Source organism: Pteropus vampyrus, unplaced genomic scaffold (assembly GCF_000151845.1).
Source record: "Pteropus vampyrus isolate Shadow unplaced genomic scaffold, Pvam_2.0 Scaffold528, whole genome shotgun sequence".
Lineage (NCBI taxonomy): Eukaryota > Metazoa > Chordata > Mammalia > Chiroptera > Pteropodidae > Pteropus > Pteropus vampyrus.
In genome coordinates this window covers 1,653,195-1,672,603 of record NW_011889309.1, presented here as the reverse complement: position 1 = coordinate 1,672,603, position 19,409 = coordinate 1,653,195, and the positions used below count along the sequence as shown (strand labels likewise).

The following is a 19,409-nucleotide window of genomic DNA, read 5'->3' as shown; positions in this document are numbered from 1 at the left end:
AATTTGCAGACCAAACCTGACCAAGTATAGTAATTCAGAACCTAAAAAATTTGCAGACCAAACCTGACCAAGTATAGTAATTCAGAACCTAAAAACAATATAGTTAATTAGAATATGCATTCAGTGACTTGAGAAATTCTTAATTCTTAATAGGCGAATTACTAGTCTGTTGGAAATCAATAGATATGCTTAGCTTTGATAACTTTAACATTTTACTCTGTTGTATTAATGAGCAATACTTTAAATAACTTTAAAATTAACTGTTTTGAACTTCAAAAATTGTTTTGAATTTTTTAAAAAAATATTAGTTTTTTTAATCTCAAAATCTCTCTCTGTATAAGGGCGTATCTTATTTACCAAATGGCAGAAGAACCACCATATTTGTAAATGAGGTTTTTTTCTTCCTGTGGGCTGTGGTCTTCATACCTTTTCTATTATGCTCTTAGTTTGTTTTCATATTGTGTTAATCAACCATAACATTCACCAAAGGGCTGCTAGTGCTTAGCATTGCTTCAAGTACTGAAAATACTGGGCAAGTGAAAGAGTCTTTATAAGAAAACCTTAAAAATAAGTGTATTTAAATGATGCTGATAGTTTTCATTCAGTCTTCCTTCTAGGAATTAAGACAGGGTGATGTTAAACCATCCCTGTACTCCCACCTATTACAATTAGTAACTTAGCAGAGGGTGTGGCATCTGGAGCTGTGCTACAGCTCCTGTATTTTTTTGTTTCATTTTTAAACTCTTGAAGTTAACTTGCCTCATGCTGGAATTGAACAGTTGTTTCTTTAGCTCTCACTATCATATACCATGATGAACAGGAGTATTATTATATCTTGATAGGGAGAGAGATTCTTTAAAGAAGTGAGTATCTTAAAGAAAATGCTCTCAATTAGTGGTTCTCAAACTGAGAAAATGCTCTCAATTAGTGTTTCTCAAACTGAGATGTTAAAGATTTTGCAGGCGGTCATCTGCTCCAAAAATATTGCTCATAATATGATGATTCTACCTCACATACATTTATATTTTACTTACAGTTTTTCTCTTCTTGGCAAAACAGTACCATTAATCTAAGTCAATGCTTGTGAGTTGTGTGTAGTTTTTTGGTTTATTTTTATAAAATTAATTAGAACTTTATGAGGAAGATAGACCATGAATCAAAAAGACTAGGAAGTCCTGGTTTAAGGGAACTTTCTGGGACTTTACTAGCTCTAAAATTTTCTTTCTTGACAAATATTTGTTGAGCACCTATTATAAGATACTGGGGAATATAGAGACAAATAATTTGGACCTTACTCTTTATAAAGATACAAATGCACCTGATTGTAGTGCAATGTATTAAATGCAGTAATTGTGGTATATCTTGGCAGTTAAGAGTATCTGTGCCTTCCATCTTCACCTGTGTGTGACCTTGGGCAAGTTTTAGCTGTAAAATGGGAGTTAAAATATTTAGCTCACAGAGCATTTGTGAGGGTTGGAGGAAATAATGCAACTAAAGCATGAAGCAGTGTCAAGCCCATAGGAAGAGCCCAATATTTAGCTGTTGTAATTATTTTCTGGGAAGTTGCCCTGTCTGTTAATTTGTGGCTGCCATCTGACTATCACCAATTCCAACAAAGTGGCAAATCCAGAGTGCCACCACATGCTACTGCGTGTTGGTGTGAAAATCAAGTTGTGCATGTTTCTGTTTGTTTTCCTTTTTAGCAGGAGTGGTCGAAGATCCCTGTGTGGGGGCAGACTGTCCCAACCGAACCTGTGAGATGGACAATGGAGGAGAGTTGTGTGGCTGCATCGAGCCTCCCCCCTATGGAAACAGTGAGTGACATTTGCTGCCCCCTACTGCAGACAGGCCCAATGGGACAGGCCTGGTAACCACGTAGAAAAGCTCCAAGATTGGAGCCCACACACCCTGTGATGTAAGTTAGAAACCCAAATAGCAAAGGTTTAATGAGCATTTAAACAGAACAAAGAAGCAATCTAAACACTTTATAGTAGGCTAATGTTCATTTTCTCATTGCTACGTCTTTTCCTGCAGTAAATTATAACACAAATTTGTACATGAATGGAATCAGCAATTTCCACCTGAGGCCACATTCAACATCAGAGAGATCCAAACTGATCTTTTAGACTTATAGAGAAGGAAGGTGGTTTGACGAAAACATGAAAGAATCAGGATGGGAATACTTTAAGACTCCTTTAAAACCAGCTTTATCTGGCCTCACTTTTTGGTGGGTCCTGAAGAAACAGCTGAAATGTTTGAAGCAAACAATAACCAACTAGGACTCCAGGTTCTGTTCCTAACACTGCCTGCTTATAATAGGAGTACATACCCGTGATGTCACTTGAAGGAGAATTTTACCTCTTGGTTCCATGCTCTTGCCTGAACCAAGTAACTCAGAAGGCATGTGCTAAATTTAACATCATTAGAGAGTGGAATGGAAGCCTAATTGACTAAAAGACTCCATAGGAGGGGACAATATGTGCTGTTTAAGCAGATAAAAGTGTTTTTCTTTGTTTCTATAGTGCTCATTAGCCTTTGTTTATGTACTCACAGAAAATGTCAATTAGTGCATCACCATTTCAGAAAACAAGAGCTACTAGTGCTCACCTGGGAATCAGCTGAGGATTTGAGGTAGCGTGGCTAGTGCTGCTCTCGCTTGGGACATATTCTTTAGCCAAGACACAATGAGCCAGTTGTGGTATGTAGCTCAGGAAAAGCAGCTACCACTAAAGTGTGGAGGGTGGGGGGAGGGAGTCCTGGTTTATAAAAAAAAGACAAAAGACACTTTATTATTATTTTCATCTATTAGAAAAAGCTATGTAATATCCCAGTTATTGCTTTGAATGAATTCATGTACTCATTTGGTTTGATCAAAGCTTAGTTAGAAATGCCACAGCCTTTGCGCAAAAATCATTAGCCTTTTCTAAAGGAAACTAATGGATGCCTTTCCTTGACTTCTGCATCGAGACAAACTTCCACTGACTTGCCTTTTGTAATAACTTTCCTACAGACTCACATGACATTATTGATGCAGAGGTGACCTGCAAGGCATCCCAGATGGAAGTGTCCATATCTAAGTGCAAACTCTTCCAGCTTGGTTTTGAGAGAGAGGGTGTAAGAATCAATGACAGACAGTGCACTGGCATTGAAGGGGAAGATTTTATCTCCTTTCAGATCAACAACACCAAAGGGAATTGTGGAAACATTGTTCAGGTGAGAAACTGTGGGCCAGAAAGAACACCTAGCAGAGATAGTGACTGTACAAGTGTTTGCACATTGCTTGTCCTTAAAGCCAACTTCAGAGTAAGCCACTTAGAAATATCCTTGCAAAACAGCAAAAGGCATATATGAAATGAAAGACATAAAGGAGATGGTCATTTGGTGCTAAGTGGTTGATTGAACTGAAAGAGCATGATAGGTAAGGTGCTTCTTTCCTTGGTTTGCACTGTCTGTTGTCATCCTTTGCCCCACACATTGACAAATTTCTGTTACCTCTCATGTTTCATGTTTCTGTTGTTCTTCCACATAAATACAGCTGGGTTCAGCTATATGGGGGGACAACAGTGTCCCAATTTATAGGTTAGCAAAGCCTCTTGCTTCTCTTCTTCCTGATCCTTTGCACTCTTTTTTTTTTTTTTTTTTGATAACTGTTTTTATTCATTAACACTTTTATCAGGGAGAAAAAGGAGTAAGAAGATGAAACTTGCATTTGTTCATTTTGATATTTGTGGGCATGTCTAGTAAAAGATTTGGTAGAGGAGAGATTTTGAATTAAGAGTTAAAAAAGAAGACTTATATTAGCTCATGATGGCAATTCTTTATGCTGTCCCATGCATAGGTTCCCACGGATAACTGGGGGGTTGGTTGTAGTTAGAATTCATTAAAATGCCCTCTATAGGCATCTAAGGTTATCAGACTAAAGGGTGCTGTGGACATCTGTTGTAATATTTTTTTTCTATTTTTTTAGATAAATACTAAGGCTAGCTCCATACTGATTTATATTAGCCTGTGGGTTAAATACAGAATAAAGCAATTTCTCCACTTTCAGGGCGTGGGTTCTAAATGCAAGCCACATACTCCTAGATTTAATGATTTCTGACCTCCCTTTGCTCTGCAGTCCAATGGCACACATATCATGTATAAAAACACAATTTGGATCGAAAGTGCCAACAACACTGGCAACATCATCACTAGGGACCGAACAATCAATGTGGAATTTTCGTGTGCTTATGAGCTGGATATCAAGATCTCCTTAGACTCTGTCGTGAAGCCTATGCTAAGGTAAAGAATCTCATGGGCTATGTGCAGGACTTTGTCTCTTCTTTGACAGTTAAGGTTAGCATAATCAAAATTGCTAGCTTTTATCTTTGAAGCACTAGGGGAAGAATCATATTTTTTTGCACTTAAATGCCTTAGACTAGCACCGTTCAATAAAACTTTCTGCAATGATGGAAATGTTCTATATCTGTATTATCCAATATTATAGCTATATATAGCCATTGAGCACTTAAAATGTGGCTGGGAGTGCTGAGGAGTTGAATTATTAATTTAATTTAATTATTTAATTTTAATTGCCACATGTGTCTATTAAAATTGGACAGTGCAGCCTTAGACTTTACTACTATTTGCTTTGCCTTCACTCTGTATTTTCAGCTTAAAAAATGGTATTTCAGCTTAAATAATTGTTTAGTGTTCTCCACATCATGATTTTTTCCCTTTTAGTGTCATTAACCTGACGGTTCCAACCCAAGAAGGCAGCTTTACCACAAAGATGGCACTCTACAAAAATGCCTCCTACAAACATCCTTACCGCCAGGGTGAAGTGGTATTGACTACTCGAGATGTACTGTATGTAGGGGTTTTTGTGGTCGGAGCCGATGCCACACATTTGATCCTGACACTGAACAAATGCTATGCAACCCCCTCACGTGACAGTAATGATAAACTCCGATACTTCATCATTGAAGAAGGGTGGGTAGCCTCTTATTAAGGATAATCTTAGAGCCTTTAGTATAATATTAGTCTATATCATTTTTTAGAGATGAAAATGGGAACTAATATTTGTTGACTACCTACAGGGCCAGCATCTTGCATCTATGAACTATCAAATTCTCATAACAACCTATAAGGTAGGTAGTCTAAGCCTCATTTTATAGATGAAAAGGCTGAGGCTTAGTGAGAGCAAGCAACTTGCTTAAAGTCACATAGTAATTTAGTGGTAGATCCCCAAGGCCATGCGGCATTAACTACAAAAATATTCTCAGTGTGATCAAAGAGGGGATTCTGTCCTGCATACTTTGAATTTCAATTTGAGAGAAATATGGATCATCTGCAAATGAAAAGATATAATGAGCATAACTAAAGATTGGTGACTATTAAAATCAAAAAAGAATTAGAATAATAGCTTACAAAATCAAAGAGTTTCTTTTTACTCACAACTGTATGCCCAGCACTTAGTATATTTTCTGAAATACTATGGTGATGAAACAGAATGTATTGAATGAATAAAAAAGAAGAAAAGACTATAGACCAAATAACAATAATGATAATTATCTTTATTTTTTAAAATCACTGGGTTATGTCCAGCAACAATAATTCTTTTTTTAAAAAGCTTTATTTCATTTATTTCATACATAGTTTATATGCAATAAAATGTACTTGCTTTAAGTGTAAAATTAAATGATTTTTAGTAAATTTACAAGAGGAGTGCAACCATCACCATGATCTAATTTTAGAACATTTCCATAACCCTAATGCAATAATTCTTAAAGCAAATGACTATATCAATCAAAGTTTTTTCTATTAGATGTGGTAGAGACTAATTCTACCTTAGCTTGTGCAAAAAACAAAGCATTTAATGATTACAAAACCAAATCACAGAAGTGGACATGGCCTCAAGGATGATTGGATCCAGGGAGCTAGATGTTATCAATACTCTCCCCATCTCCTGCTCTGTCCCGTGTCTCTGTCTCTGTCTTTCTCTGTCTCTCTCAGTCTCTTTCTGTCTCTGTCTCTGTCTCTGTATCTGTCTCTGTCTCTGTGTCTGTCTCTATCATTGATTTCATTAGATACTGGCAATCCTAGACTTGCATTCTTACAGCATTGTAATTACCAAGGAGTGAGCATTTCTTCTAATCCCAACTCAGAGATACCTTGGAAAGGAATATGATTAGTTTTTCTCATATTACTGCTTTTCCTTTGTTTGTATGGGATGAAACATAAAAATCCCTGGTGTCTGGGAGAAGAAAGTTCTTCCTAACCTTCTTAGGGTCTCTGGCTGGGTCTAAAAATTAAATGGACAAAGATAAATTACAGAAGAAAAACATCCAAATTTATTTAATATATTTTATGTGACATAGGAGCTTTCATAGGGAAGTGAAGACCCAAACAAATGGTTAAACCTGAGTGTTTTATGCTAGGTTTGGTGAAGAGTGGACACTCATGGATCAGAATGATAGGTCAAAGTGTGTGAAGAGATTGTAGTGAACTGGGGAAACTTGGCAAGGCCCATTTGTTCACTTTCTTCTCTGAGTCCCTTTGTGTTTGGAGACAAGGATGCTCCTTTCCTCCAGGTATGGGGGAACATCTCTCACATTGTGGAGAGCAGGTTGTAAGCTGACAAGGTTCTTGCAATCTGTGAGGCCAACCAAGGGTCGCCTCGCCTCCACAAATCCTCCTAAGAATGGGAAGGAGGAACTGATCGGAGAACAATGCAGGTGCTGAAATGCAAATGATTTTAGTAGGAGGTGGAGGTTGGGTGGGGATTATCTCATTTTAGCCAGCAAATGTATGCTCTTGTATAAAAGCAACTTGCAAAAATAAAATCGCTCTCTATTCCATCATCAGTGGATATTGGGCCTCCCGATCCCAGCTTTCTATCTTCTTTCTTTTCTCAATCTCCCACCATTTCCACTCAGGATTATTTTCCAGGGCTGTGCTGGATGTGGCAGGATTTACCACTTTCTGGATGCGGCATCACATTAAGATTTTTTGACCTTTTTCAGGTGAAAAGGGTCAGGGAGGAAGTCAGAATGACCTTCCCGCTTCTGACATTTTCTCAACTCATTTACCTTAAAGTATTCAATATGCCAAGGTGCCAGATTTGGGAGTAGTGTGTCCTAGGTCAACACTATGTAATTAACTTTAAGGTCGAATGGAAAAGAATGGTTCATCCAAAGAAGAGTATGGTTCTGGGCAAACAAACAATAAATATTCACCATTTTGCAGATGAAACAGGCACAGAGAGGTTAGGTACACAGCTAAGCCAAGGCCACTCAATGAGTGAAGAGCAGAGGAAGGATCCCTCCAGGTATCAGGACACACTGACTCCTGAACTAGCCAGGCCTGGCTCATGGCATGGGTTGCTGAGGCATACTGTGGAATTTTCAGCAAAGATCTCACTAAGGCATTTGACTTTCTATATTGGTGTTTAGCTTCCTCAGAGGCAAAGGGGAGGACTTGGTGACTACTTGGTGTCTTGCAGGCCTAGTTGCTTAAGCTAATGTCATAGTTCTCCTTTTTTCTGTTTGTCTTTTCTCCCCTTCCTTCCCTTCCTCTTTTCTCCACCTGTCTTCCCAAAATGAAAGGGCTAAAATCTGAGCCACTATACAAATGCAAACCCAAGTGATATGGCTGTGCCTCCTTTGAAGGTCACTGTGGCACTGAGCATTTTTAAAATAGTAGTTAATCGACTTGACTCTGAGAAAGAGTGAGTCAATAAGCATGTTCATAAATCTCAGCTTTCCCCAGAGTTTGAATAAGGGCCTTCAAATTAAACTATTGTTAGGTGTAAAGTGATTTTGTCATGTGGGAGAATTTTAATTCATGAGTCCTTCTGACCTTTCTTGGAGGGATGTAGATATTGTTTTTTCTAATGAACTTGCAGGAAAACTGATGCTCAATGCTGAATGAGTGAGCAGCAAAATGGGTCCACCTCAGAATTTGGGGGGATCATCTGTTCCTCTCCAGCTATGTAGAGGGCAGAGGTGGCACCAGCATTAGTGACTCAGAGTTCTGGGGTCAAGCAGGTCACTTCTCTTTTCTCTTCATATGCCCAGACAAAGGAAAGGACGATTCTTCCTCTGAGAATGGACAAAAGATCTAGTGCTTGTTTTGTTTGCTCACACTAAGGCAGGTGTCCAGACAGCCTGTCCCTGATTCTCTGAGCCCCTTCCTTCTGCTCCATGATCTTCGAATACTTAATCCTTAAATCATCTTTCTGGGAGTTTGGAGATCTGGTTTAGAGAGAAAGTCTGTCTGAAGATCATGGGCAGTGAACATTTTAGAATCTTTAAACCAATTTAGATTATTCAAATGAGTAACAGCAACAAGAAACAACATGACAAGTAAGTTTTTGTTTCAAAGCATTTAAGAGTCTATTGCCTTGAAGACTAATTTAAACTTAATAGGTGTGGGAATGCTGAAGGATTACTTTAAGTTTTAATTTTCTATTCAACTAAGCTATTAATTCTGTGGGCTAGGAGAAAGGAAGATAGGAAAAAGAGTCACCCTTTTTATCTTTATCAGTTTAAAGAACTTCTTGGCTCTTATGAGCCACCCTTGACCATGGCAGCACGATTCTTTCATTCAATAATGCATTCACCCAAAAGAGATTTTTAAACACTTACTACATGCCATGCAGTGCGTTGGAGACATAGTGAGGATTATGATTTGATTCTTGCACTCTAAGGGCTCAACAGGGTGCTGTTGGCAAATCCAGGAAAAGCCACTTATTTCTGATTGGTCAGGACAGGACTAGGGGATATTTGTAAGGTGGATGGGGGACATAGACTGGTATTAGAGAAAAAGCAGAATTCATTCATGAGAACAAGTGCAAGAAAACTTCCAGTGGGGAAATTATTATGTGAAAAGAGTCTGGGGCATAAGAGACTATGATACATTTGGGGAACTACATAATGGAGGCAAGTTATCTGTGCCTGAAGGAGGGCTGCAGGTGTCATTGCTTATTGGCTCAACACTACAAAAAAGTGGTGGGGGGAGGTGAGGAAAGAGACAGTCACTTAAATCAGAGCAGTTCTTCAGCTTGGCTGTTCTTCATTTTCCTCCCACTCCCATCTATTTCAACATGTGGGAAGAGGGATAAGGTTTGGATCAGGATCCCCTCCCTAAATTGGTAATTAACTTAAGAAACTACAGAAGATGTAATTTTGCACTTGTTAGACTAATATCAGTAAAACACAGCATTTTGAGTGGCAGAATGAGGAACTGGAGCCGAGGGAAGCTGAGCGCTGCCCCTACAGTCGTTTTGTTTTTAGTTGCAGTTAGACTATTAATTAAAGGTGCTATCTGATGCTTTTAAAACAAACTATGTAAATATAAAGGAATAATAATAAATGACAAATTCACACAGTGCAGAAATTACTTTCAAATGCAAAGGCGTTTTTACCATTAGCAATGGTTTTATATGAAATATGAAAGTGTGAAGCAAAGATTCTAATTTTTTTTTTCGTAATAGGTGTCAGAACATTAAAGATAATACCATTGGCATTGAAGAGAACGGTGTCTCCCTAACCTGTCGCTTTCATGTCACAGTCTTCAAGTTCATTGGGGATTATGATGAAGTTCATATTCACTGTGCAGTGTCACTCTGCGATTCAGAGAAGTATTCCTGTAAAATAGTAAGTGTGAAAAGTAAATGCTTAGCCTTATTTCTTGCTGCCCCAGTTTTCTCAGCAAATGAAAGGATCTATGTGACTCTGTAGAGTTCTTTAGGTCTCACACCACCTGGAAGTGGCTGAATTAGAACCATCTTCAGATGCTTAGGAGTAGCAGTCATCTTTGGTAGCACAATAAGAAAGAACATAGTGGAATGATGTCCATTTACTCTTCTTCCCTATCTCTGAAGCATCAGTCTGTCATTGGAGTAACACTGGATTAGGGTTTCTCAAACCTCAGAACTATTGCCATTTTGGACCAAGTCAGTCTTTGTTGTGGGGACTGTTCTGTGCATTGTAGGACATTTAACAGCATCCCTGCCTCTACCCATTAGATGCTAGTGGCACCTCCCCCACTAGTTGCAACACCCAAAAATGTCACCTGACACTGCCAGTTGTCCCCTGCATGGGGCAGGAGTGCAAAAGTGGCCCTTTGAGAATCACTACAGCAGAGTCTCAAGAAACCAAGCCACCTGAATCTGAAGTGAACAGTGGGGTCATGTTCTACTCCACTATAGAAGCAAACTGCTAGGCTCAGGATGTAGCTTATCTAGGTTTTCTTTAGACAGGAATTGTTCTACAGAACATCCAGGGACACACTAGAGTTGTGGAAGCTCTGGAGGGGCTGGTGGGATGAAATTGCAAACCAATCATGTCTTCCATGCCAGATGGACATCCCTCCACATATGGCTAATGTTGCTAAGATTTTATTGCACTGGTCCTTGGTCCTCAAGCTTTAACATTCCAGCTTTCTGCTTATCCCATGTTTTCAGAATAGAGATGTGAATTATGGTCAGGGTTACTTACACATGCTACTGCAAACATTACTATCTGATAAGATACAATAATGCTCATTGCTGGGAAGGGAAGCTCTTTGAATCTACTTCTAGTGTGGAGAATATATTTAATTCTCTTCAATATAAAGCCTAGAGTCACAGTGGACTCAGTGATCAAGAAGTCATTCGTTCTAATTAATCTGAGCAATGACAGAACTTGGGGCTGGAACCACTGCCTCTTTGGAGGTGGAAACATGGTGAAGAATAAGTTATCAGCTTAATTATGTGAAGTTTTCCCTCCGGTGTTCTGTCTTTCAGACCTGCCCGCAAAATTCCAGGATTGCTGCAGATTATGCCAAAGAACCTAAAGAACAGATCATTTCAGTTGGACCTATTAGAAGAAAAAGTATGTATATTCCCTAAAACAGACTATAAATTATTAAAACAGTGAGATTTTAAGACTTGAGCTAACTCTTGCCTGTGTTTCACCTATGAGGTGAATCTGATGAATGAGGAGGTTAAAGACACCAGTCTGAGAAGACTGCCCACTTCATAATGAAATCTTTTCCTTGACTATGAAAAACTCACAATGACACTTTTCTTTTTTCTCTCCTCTCTTTAAAGCCTTGCCCTTAGATATGAGTTGAAGAGTTGAATTGTCAGAAGTTAATTTTACCAACTACTCTTTTTTAGGACTGGACTGGTGTGAGGACAATGGAGGGTGCGAGCAGATTTGCACAAGCCGGGTAGAGGGGCCTCTGTGTAGCTGTGTGACAGGAACCCTGCAGGAGGACGGCAAGAGCTGCAGAGGTAGACATACCTCCCATTCAGGGCAAGCAGCTGGGGCACAGGAAGATCTTTACACTGAGAAGGAGAAATTCATAACTGAGGCCCACTGAGTCACTGACCCATGGAAATTCAGAAATTAAGAAAGAAAGATGGAAAAGCTCCCGAGAAATTCTAGCACAATTTTGTTTTTCTTTAAACCTTTGGGTCCTTGCTCTTTTATCTAAAAGATGAAGGTGATTTTTTAAAAAAATAAGTTATCCATCTATTTAAGGACCAAATATTGGTTTTAAATTTGTCTGTCAAGTCTACTAGGCTGTGGTTGGGATTGGAATGTTTGATCCAACCAACAAGATTTCCTGCAGTAGCCTTTAGTACATGGTCTCCCCGGTGCCCACTGAGGTTTGCAGGAGCCTTCCGAAGGTTGCTGCCCCAGTCAGGGCCATATGGATAAAGTGGGTTCTCGGCAATGTAGTTTCCTTTATTCAGTTAAGAACTGCAAAAGTGATCTCTAGCAAACAGGTTTTTTTTTTTTTCATATGCCTTACAATGTTCCTTTCTGTTCACAGCCTCTAATACCTCCATCGAACTTCAAGTTTGGATGCTTCTTCTCATCATGACCCAGATTTCATTATGGCATTTTGTCTATAAATTAGGCATGACCTCATAATTAACTCAAGGTTGCTATATAAAGTACTGTAATTTACTTACTTCAATTCCCTGTAGAATAAAAGGTGTGTGCCCTTAAGTCAAAACCTATTTGAAAGTGACCAGCATCTCAAAACAACGCCACCTGCCTCAAATGATCTGGAAAAGAGCGAGATTCCAAGCTCCTCTTTCAAAGTACACAACAGGGCTTCTAAAAGCCAGCTGTGGAAAGCATGTAATCTGGCCTAAAATTTCCAAACAGTTGACACTAGAAACTTTGGTTCACATGAATTACCACTAGAGGGGGATAAAAATCTAGTTAGAAAAGTCTAGCTGGAAATCTGACCAGAGAAGTCTGTCAAACCACTGCTGTTTCTGGATCATAGTTTTTATAAAAGAGACGGCCTGTGGAACAATATTGAGGAGCAAGTGACTAGGAGGTTTGACTCTCTCTAAGGAATCTTTCCAGCGTTTGGAAGTGTCTGATCTATGATATGCGTATGTTGCTCTCTTCTCTTTATGACGAATTTCTTCCCTATCTCCATGTCCTTCAACTTTGCCAAGAAGCTTGGTCACTGGGTATATTGTTTGCAGACCTACAGACCCCTGCCCCTCATCCTGTCCCCTTAGATCCTATTCCTTCTCTTTTACAAATCAACCAAATAATTTTAAATGTGTTTTGTGCCTAAATAAACTTTTTGTTCAAGTATTCTCATTACTTGGTGGCTGGAATCATTCTTAGTGCATACCAAATAGCATGCTCTGATTTTAAAAATGAAGCAGGAGCAGTAATAATTGCACCAGGTCTGTACTGCTAGACAGAGCTTGAATGCATTTTGTTATATGACTGTTCGTGTGTACTTACACAGCATTAGTAGGGCAATAAGAGGCTGTAGAAGAGAAGTAGGCAGGGTTCTCTTTTGTAAGTAGTATATAAGCACATATTTTCTATAATTAACTATAAAATGGAGGGCCTGCAAAATAAATCCCTGGAATGACTCTTTTTAAAGGTTATAAATGAATTAAAATCTACATTACAAGAAATACTTCAAATTTATTTTGAAGTTGTTTAGATTTAAGCTGATGATAATTTTGAATTTTTCTGGGAACTCTGTGAAAAGCTGAGCAGAAATTCTTAGTGTCCTTGACCATGGGTATGGATACAATTACAGTTATCTTACAGTATGGGTGTAAAGGCACCCACACTGCATGTCATTGGGTTGAAGCAGTGTGATATAGAATGAGCTGCTTTGTTTTCCCAGCCCTCTGAGAGTGTCAAGAAATTCTAGCTTGTCTTGGCAGTCACACATGCTATGTGGCGAAGAGGACAATTGATATTGATGAAGAAAAATATGCACCTGCTTCAACTTGGACATCTTAAGATCTTTTGGGAAAATGCTGTACATCGAGATGGATTAAGAAATCAAACCATCTATTTTAGGTGAGACACAATATGTCTTCCTCACTGTGATAGATATTGTTGCTATATACATGGTCTTTTTTCACATGGAAATTTCAACTCCAGATTGCCCCGACTTCAAGATTGGAAGATTCAAATGAGTTAAAGCACCACACTCATTTACACAGTTTAAGATTAAGGTTTTCACAATCAGAATCTGAGTTGAACACAATAATGTCTCATTTATTTTTTCACTTGATTTCCTTAGATGAATTTTAACTAAAAACATATGAGGACTTTAATATTTAATAACTCCTCTTTATTGATTTTCATGTCAAAGTCATTAGAGATTTCTATATTAAATACTTTGGGTTTGTTAAAGCTTTTTAATTTAATCTTTTCTTGCCACATTTTCATTCTTGGCCTTTGGATTTCTCACTTGGTTGACATCCTTAACTAGTCTGACATCAGGATAAACTAAGTGGTGGTGCCATAACAGAAAACCCCAGAATCTTAGTGTTAAATAACAAAGGTTTCTTTCTTGCTCATTCAAAGGGCTCTGATCCTCTTATTCACCCTGAAATCGAGGTTGATGGGGACTTTATTTTCTTTTTTTCTCAACAAAATTTATTGAACAATTTATCCTTTCCCCAGAGAACTGTGGTACCACTTTTATCATCTATCAAGTTTTAATCTCTGTGCTTCTGTTTGTGAGCTCTTGATTGTTTTCCATTGGTTTATTTTTTGTCTCCATGTCAGAACCACACTTTTTAAATTGAAATAGAATCGACATATAACATATTAGCTTCAGAGGTACAACATAATGATTCGATATATGTATATTTGGGGAAATAATCACCACAATAAGTCTAGTTAACATACATCACCACACATAGTTATAACTTTTAAGATCTTCTCTTAGCCACTTTTAAAAATACAATATAGTATTGTTAATTATAGTTTCCATCCTGTACATTCTATCCCCAGGACTTATTTTTGTAACTGGAAGTTTGTACTTTACGATCGCTTGCACTCATTTCACCCACTCCCCACCTCCTGCCTCTGGCAACCAGTGATGTGTTCTCTGTATCCACAATTTTTTAGATTCCACAATTACATAAGATCATGCACTATTTCTCTTTCTCTGTCTAATTTTTTTTCTTATAGCATTATGCCCTCGATTTCCATTCACATTGTCAGAAATGGCAGGATTTCCTTCTTTTTTATGGCTGAACAATATTCCTCTGTGTGTGTGTGTGTGTGTGTGTGTGTGTGTGTGCTCAACTTTTCTTTACCTATTCATCTTTCGATGGACACTTAGATTGTTTTTATATCTTGACTATTGTAAATAATGCTGCATGGACATGGGAGTGCAGATATCTTTTTAGTTAGTGTTTTTATTTCCTTTGGATCAATACCCAGAAGTAGAATTCTGGGTCATATGGTAGTTCTATCCTTAATCTTTTGAGGAAACTTCATACCGTTTTCCTTAGTGGCTGCACCAGTTTATAATCCCTCAGTCAGTGCACCAGGGATCCTTTTTCACTACATTCTCACTAACGCTTGTTATTTCTTGAGATTGCATTAGCTTTTGATACTGCCAGCTCAACACAAGGCTTCTGAGTTCATCCTGTCAAGAGGAGAGAATGTGGAGAATCACACCCCAATAGGGACACATATCACTTCTGTTCCCATCTCATTGACCAAAGCCAAAGCTTTTATCACTGTAACCAACTTTCAGAGAGCAGGGAATTGTAAACTTCCCATGAGCATGGGAGGAAGAAGAACTAGAAATCCATGGTAACAGTTGCCATGCTGTTTTTGAATTAATCACTCCTATCTGTATTAAAGAGAAATACGTCTACAGAACTAAAAACAAACAGGTCCCTTGGTTGACTAACTGGAAAGCAAAACTGGAAGATGATCCTCAATCTACTATTAATTCTCTGCTTGAAACAAATCATTCCACATCAAAATATCTTAACTTTGCTCTTTATAAAATGAGGATATCAAGCTTCTTTTCAAACATTCTTTTATTAAAAAATGGCACTATACAAATGTAAACCAGATGATGGTGTATATTTAGATAATTTCAGAACATCGCTTTTTCCTGCCACTCAAAAAGATTTGCCTCAAGGAAGGGGGAAAAAATGTACATGCTTAGAAAAGGTTAAAAAAGAATTTAATTGGGAATATTATTAATTTGGTATTTGTCTGATAGCAAAAGAAACAACACCTTAGGGTCTGGTATTTCTGACAATTGCGAATACTATAATTAGTTTCTTAACCAGTAATAGATATGTGCTCTACACAAAATCCTCATGGAAAGACTTGAGAGCACTAATTTTTTTACTTTGACTAATAGTCTAGCTATTTTTAGACCTATTTGACATTTAGTGAGAGCTTGAAACTAAAAAAAAAATTTTCAACCAAAGAAATTATGTAATTATCAAAAGATGACAAACATGCAGGTTTAGGGTAATAAAGAATTACATTTTTACTAACTTAAAATTAATTAAGCATCTACTCCCATTCTGAAACTTTCAGCCTCTCTCCTAGAATTCAGAATTTCTACACCCCGTATATCATTGCAATTCGGTCTTGGTCAGGAGAACAAGATGGCATTTTTTTAGGGCCCTGTTGCACTGGCATTTGTGGTACAACCCAGTAAAAAGAAAATCAGCTCCCTCTAGTGTCTTCTTTTTACTTTTGCATGAAACTCAAATACATATTGAACCACACCATTCAAAATATGATTTCTCCCCCTCTTTGAAACCGTAGACGCAGAACATTACCAGAATATAGCTTTAGAGAACACGTAAAATGCCAAGGACATTTTCTGGTGAACAGTGTGATATTTATTTTTATGGACACAGTAAGCATCATTCCAGGAAAGTACCAGCTCTTGGCATTCCATGTAAATTTTGTCCTTAATATCTATTTCTCTAATGTGTTGCCAAAAATAGCTGTTGAGAAAAATTAAGTGTCTCTTTAAAATTTTGAGAAATAATCTGATCAAGAAAAACCCATGAAATATTTAGCGGCCTTTCTTTTCCCTCAGCAGAATGTGAAGTACTTTAATATGCATTAAAGCTCAACAGCAATAACTCTGGTCTGACTAACGGAAGGCTCTGTTTGTGATGATTTAATTATGTTTGCTGAAATATGACGATCATATAAGACAACAGAGGGACAGATCTCTTTGCCTATAGATAGAAATAAAACACAAAACTCTCATCATTCCATTAAGAGCTCAGCAATCAAATTCTAAACAACAAATGGAGGAAGAATGTTCACTGTACATCTTGTTGTGTGTTTCTGTTTGCATGTGGTCTCTGGGTTAGCTACTATTTTATTTGTTAGCATAAAATGTTAATTGTGAAATAGTTTTGAAACTAAGATATTCTCTCATTAGATGAAATAATACCTTCTGCTCATTTAGCAACATTCATAACTAATACTTGTATATTTGTATTTGTATTTAATGTTGTTCAATCTTAAATCATGTTGCATTTTGACAGTGAAATTAGAAAATGTTAAATTGAAGTTGTATCATATAAGGCATAAAGTATTAACTAAAAAAAACACAAATGCATATACGTGTACTTGTCTGTGTAGGTTTATTTGGTAATTTTCAGCTTCTAATGATATTAGTATCATATTAATGTTAGTGTTAGAATGATAAAAAAATATTAAAATGTTAGTACCTTTTATGTCTTTTAAGAACAAAGAACCTTTGACTTAGAATTAAATTAATTTCTCTAATATTAAGTCATTTAATTTTTCCTCTTAACTCTTGAATTTCTTTGTGAAATAGTTTAAGGTACAATAATCTATTGGTATTATCCTATTTTATTGAAATGGATATGTATTTAATTACATTAGGTCTTGGAAATATTTGCATTGGACCTATCCAGAATGCAAAGAATTTTTTTTTTAATTTAAAAACTATATTTGTTTTTTAAAAACATGGTGGAGTGAGAGACATCCCCAGATCTCTCCCCTTGAAACAACAATAAGCTGAACATCTAAAACTCAACAAAAAACACCCAAATTGCACACCAACATATCTGAGTGTGGGATCTGCGCATAAGAGCTACCACAGGTCAGAACCCCAGGTATCAGGCGGCGGACCCGGAGAAATAAAGAAGCTGAGTCTTGCAGCTACTGGAGCTCCCTGTAGGAGGACGGGGAGGAGTGAAGGAGCGACGAGTTTTTGGGACGAGTTCCCCGAACAACCCTGCCTGGGAAAGCTGCAGGGCCCAGTCATTAGGGCAAAAAGCAGAGAAGTGGGACGGGACTACAGAGAAACAAGAGTTGATTTTTACCATACACAGCTGGAAAAAGGACTCTGAGCCACAGCGCCCAATCCCCAACCCAGAGGGCCCCTCCTCCAATAAACTCCAAGACCGATTACCGCGGAGCCCCAGGGGAATCTGAGCAATGCCGCCAAGACTGTGGCTGACACTGACAGGGACTGAAACTGAGGGCAGCGAGCGTGATTAAATATCTACAAGAAAATTTAAAAAGCGTTATTACACTTTATATAAAGCAAGGATCCAAGAGGCTTGGACGCCACTTATAGAAACCAAAAGAAAAGCGCCTTCTTTGCAACAGGCTAAAGAGAGACCTTTACATAATAAATATTTCTGGAAAAACAGTAGAATAGACTTCCATTAATGCCCAGACAGAGAAATAGTCCATTAAACATCATGAACAACCAAGGTGACAACGCAGCTCAGAAAGAAAGAGAAAACTCTCCAGAAAATAAACTTACAGACAATAGAAATATGCAATTTAAATAACAGAGAATTCAGGATGGTCCTTCTGAAAAAAACTCATTGAGTTCCAAAACGAGTCATATCAACAATTTCAAGAATAGAAAAAACAACTAGAGGAGCAGAGAAAGGAGAATGAACTCCCCAAAAAGAATCAAATAGAACTTCTGGAGATGAACACACAGTAAGAGTTAAAAAAATGAAATAGCAAGCTTGAGAAATAGTCAACCAAATGGAGGAAAAGATCAGTGATATCGGAGACAGAAATCTAGAAATATCTTTCCATTTCTTTGTATCGTTTTCGATTTCTTTTAATAGGGTCTTATAGTTTTCATTATATAGGTCCTTCAAGTGTTTCGTTAGATTTATTCCTAGGTATTTCATTCTTTTTGTTGCAATTGCAAAAGGAATTGTTTTTTTCCACTTTTTTTCTGACACTTTGTTATGAGTATATGAATGTTGTGGATTTTCAAAGGTTGATTTTGTATCCAGAGACTTTACTGTATTTGCTTATTGTTTCTAGTAGTGTTCTTGTGGAGTCTTTAGGGATTTTATATAGAAAACCATGTCATCCGCAAATAGTGACAGTTTGAATTTTTCATTTTCTATTTGGATGCCTTTTATATCTTTCTTTCGTCTGATTGCAGTTGCTAAGATCTCCAATGTTATATTGAATAACAGTAGTGTTAGTGGACAGCCTTGAGTTATTCCTGATTGTAGAGGGAATGTTTTTAGTATTTCACAATTAAGTATAATGTTGGCTGAGGGCTTTTCATATATGGCCTTTGTTATGTAAAGGTACTTTCCTTCTATACCGATTTCGTTAAGTGTTTTAATCATAAAAGGGTGCTGTATCTTCTCAAAGGCTTTTTCTGCATCTATTGATATGATCATATGATTCTTACTCTTTAATTTGTTTATGTGGTATTCACATTGATCAATTTGCATATGTTGAACCAACCCTGTGCCCTGGGATGAAGCCCACTTGATCGTGGTGTATAATCTTCTTAACATGTTGCCGTATTTGGTTCGCTAGTATCTTATTGAGGATTTTTGCATCTGTGTTCGTGAGAGATATTGGTCTGTAGTTTCCTTTCTTTCTGATATCTTTACCAGGTTTTGGTATCAGAGTAATACTGGCCTTATAAAATGAGTTGGGAAGTATTGCCTCCTATAAGAGAAAAGTTCATATCATCATGGGCCTATTTCAAAAGAGATGTTTTGCAAGAGTTTGAGGAGAATAGGTGTTAAATCTTCTTTGAATGTTGAGAGAATTCACTGGTGAAGGTCCTGGACTTTTACTTTTTGGTAGGTTTTTGATGATTGTTTCAATTTCCATACTGCTGAT

General features: G+C 37.5%; 1 protein-coding gene across 1 annotated transcript in view; it reads left to right on the top strand.

The window, feature by feature from the left end:
• TECTA (tectorin alpha) overlaps positions 1-11,906 on the top strand; it is a 65,187-nt gene extending 53,281 nt beyond the window's left edge. The window contains exons 16-23 of the mRNA XM_011383588.1: positions 1,704-1,814; positions 3,011-3,213; positions 4,118-4,281; positions 4,723-4,971; positions 9,476-9,638; positions 10,769-10,856; positions 11,144-11,260; positions 11,806-11,906. Of these exons, the coding sequence (XP_011381890.1) occupies positions 1,704-1,814; positions 3,011-3,213; positions 4,118-4,281; positions 4,723-4,971; positions 9,476-9,638; positions 10,769-10,856; positions 11,144-11,260; positions 11,806-11,906 (1,196 nt within the window). The remainder of the gene's footprint in view (positions 1-1,703; positions 1,815-3,010; positions 3,214-4,117; positions 4,282-4,722; positions 4,972-9,475; positions 9,639-10,768; positions 10,857-11,143; positions 11,261-11,805) is intronic.
• Positions 11,907-19,409: the final 7,503 nt, after the last annotated feature.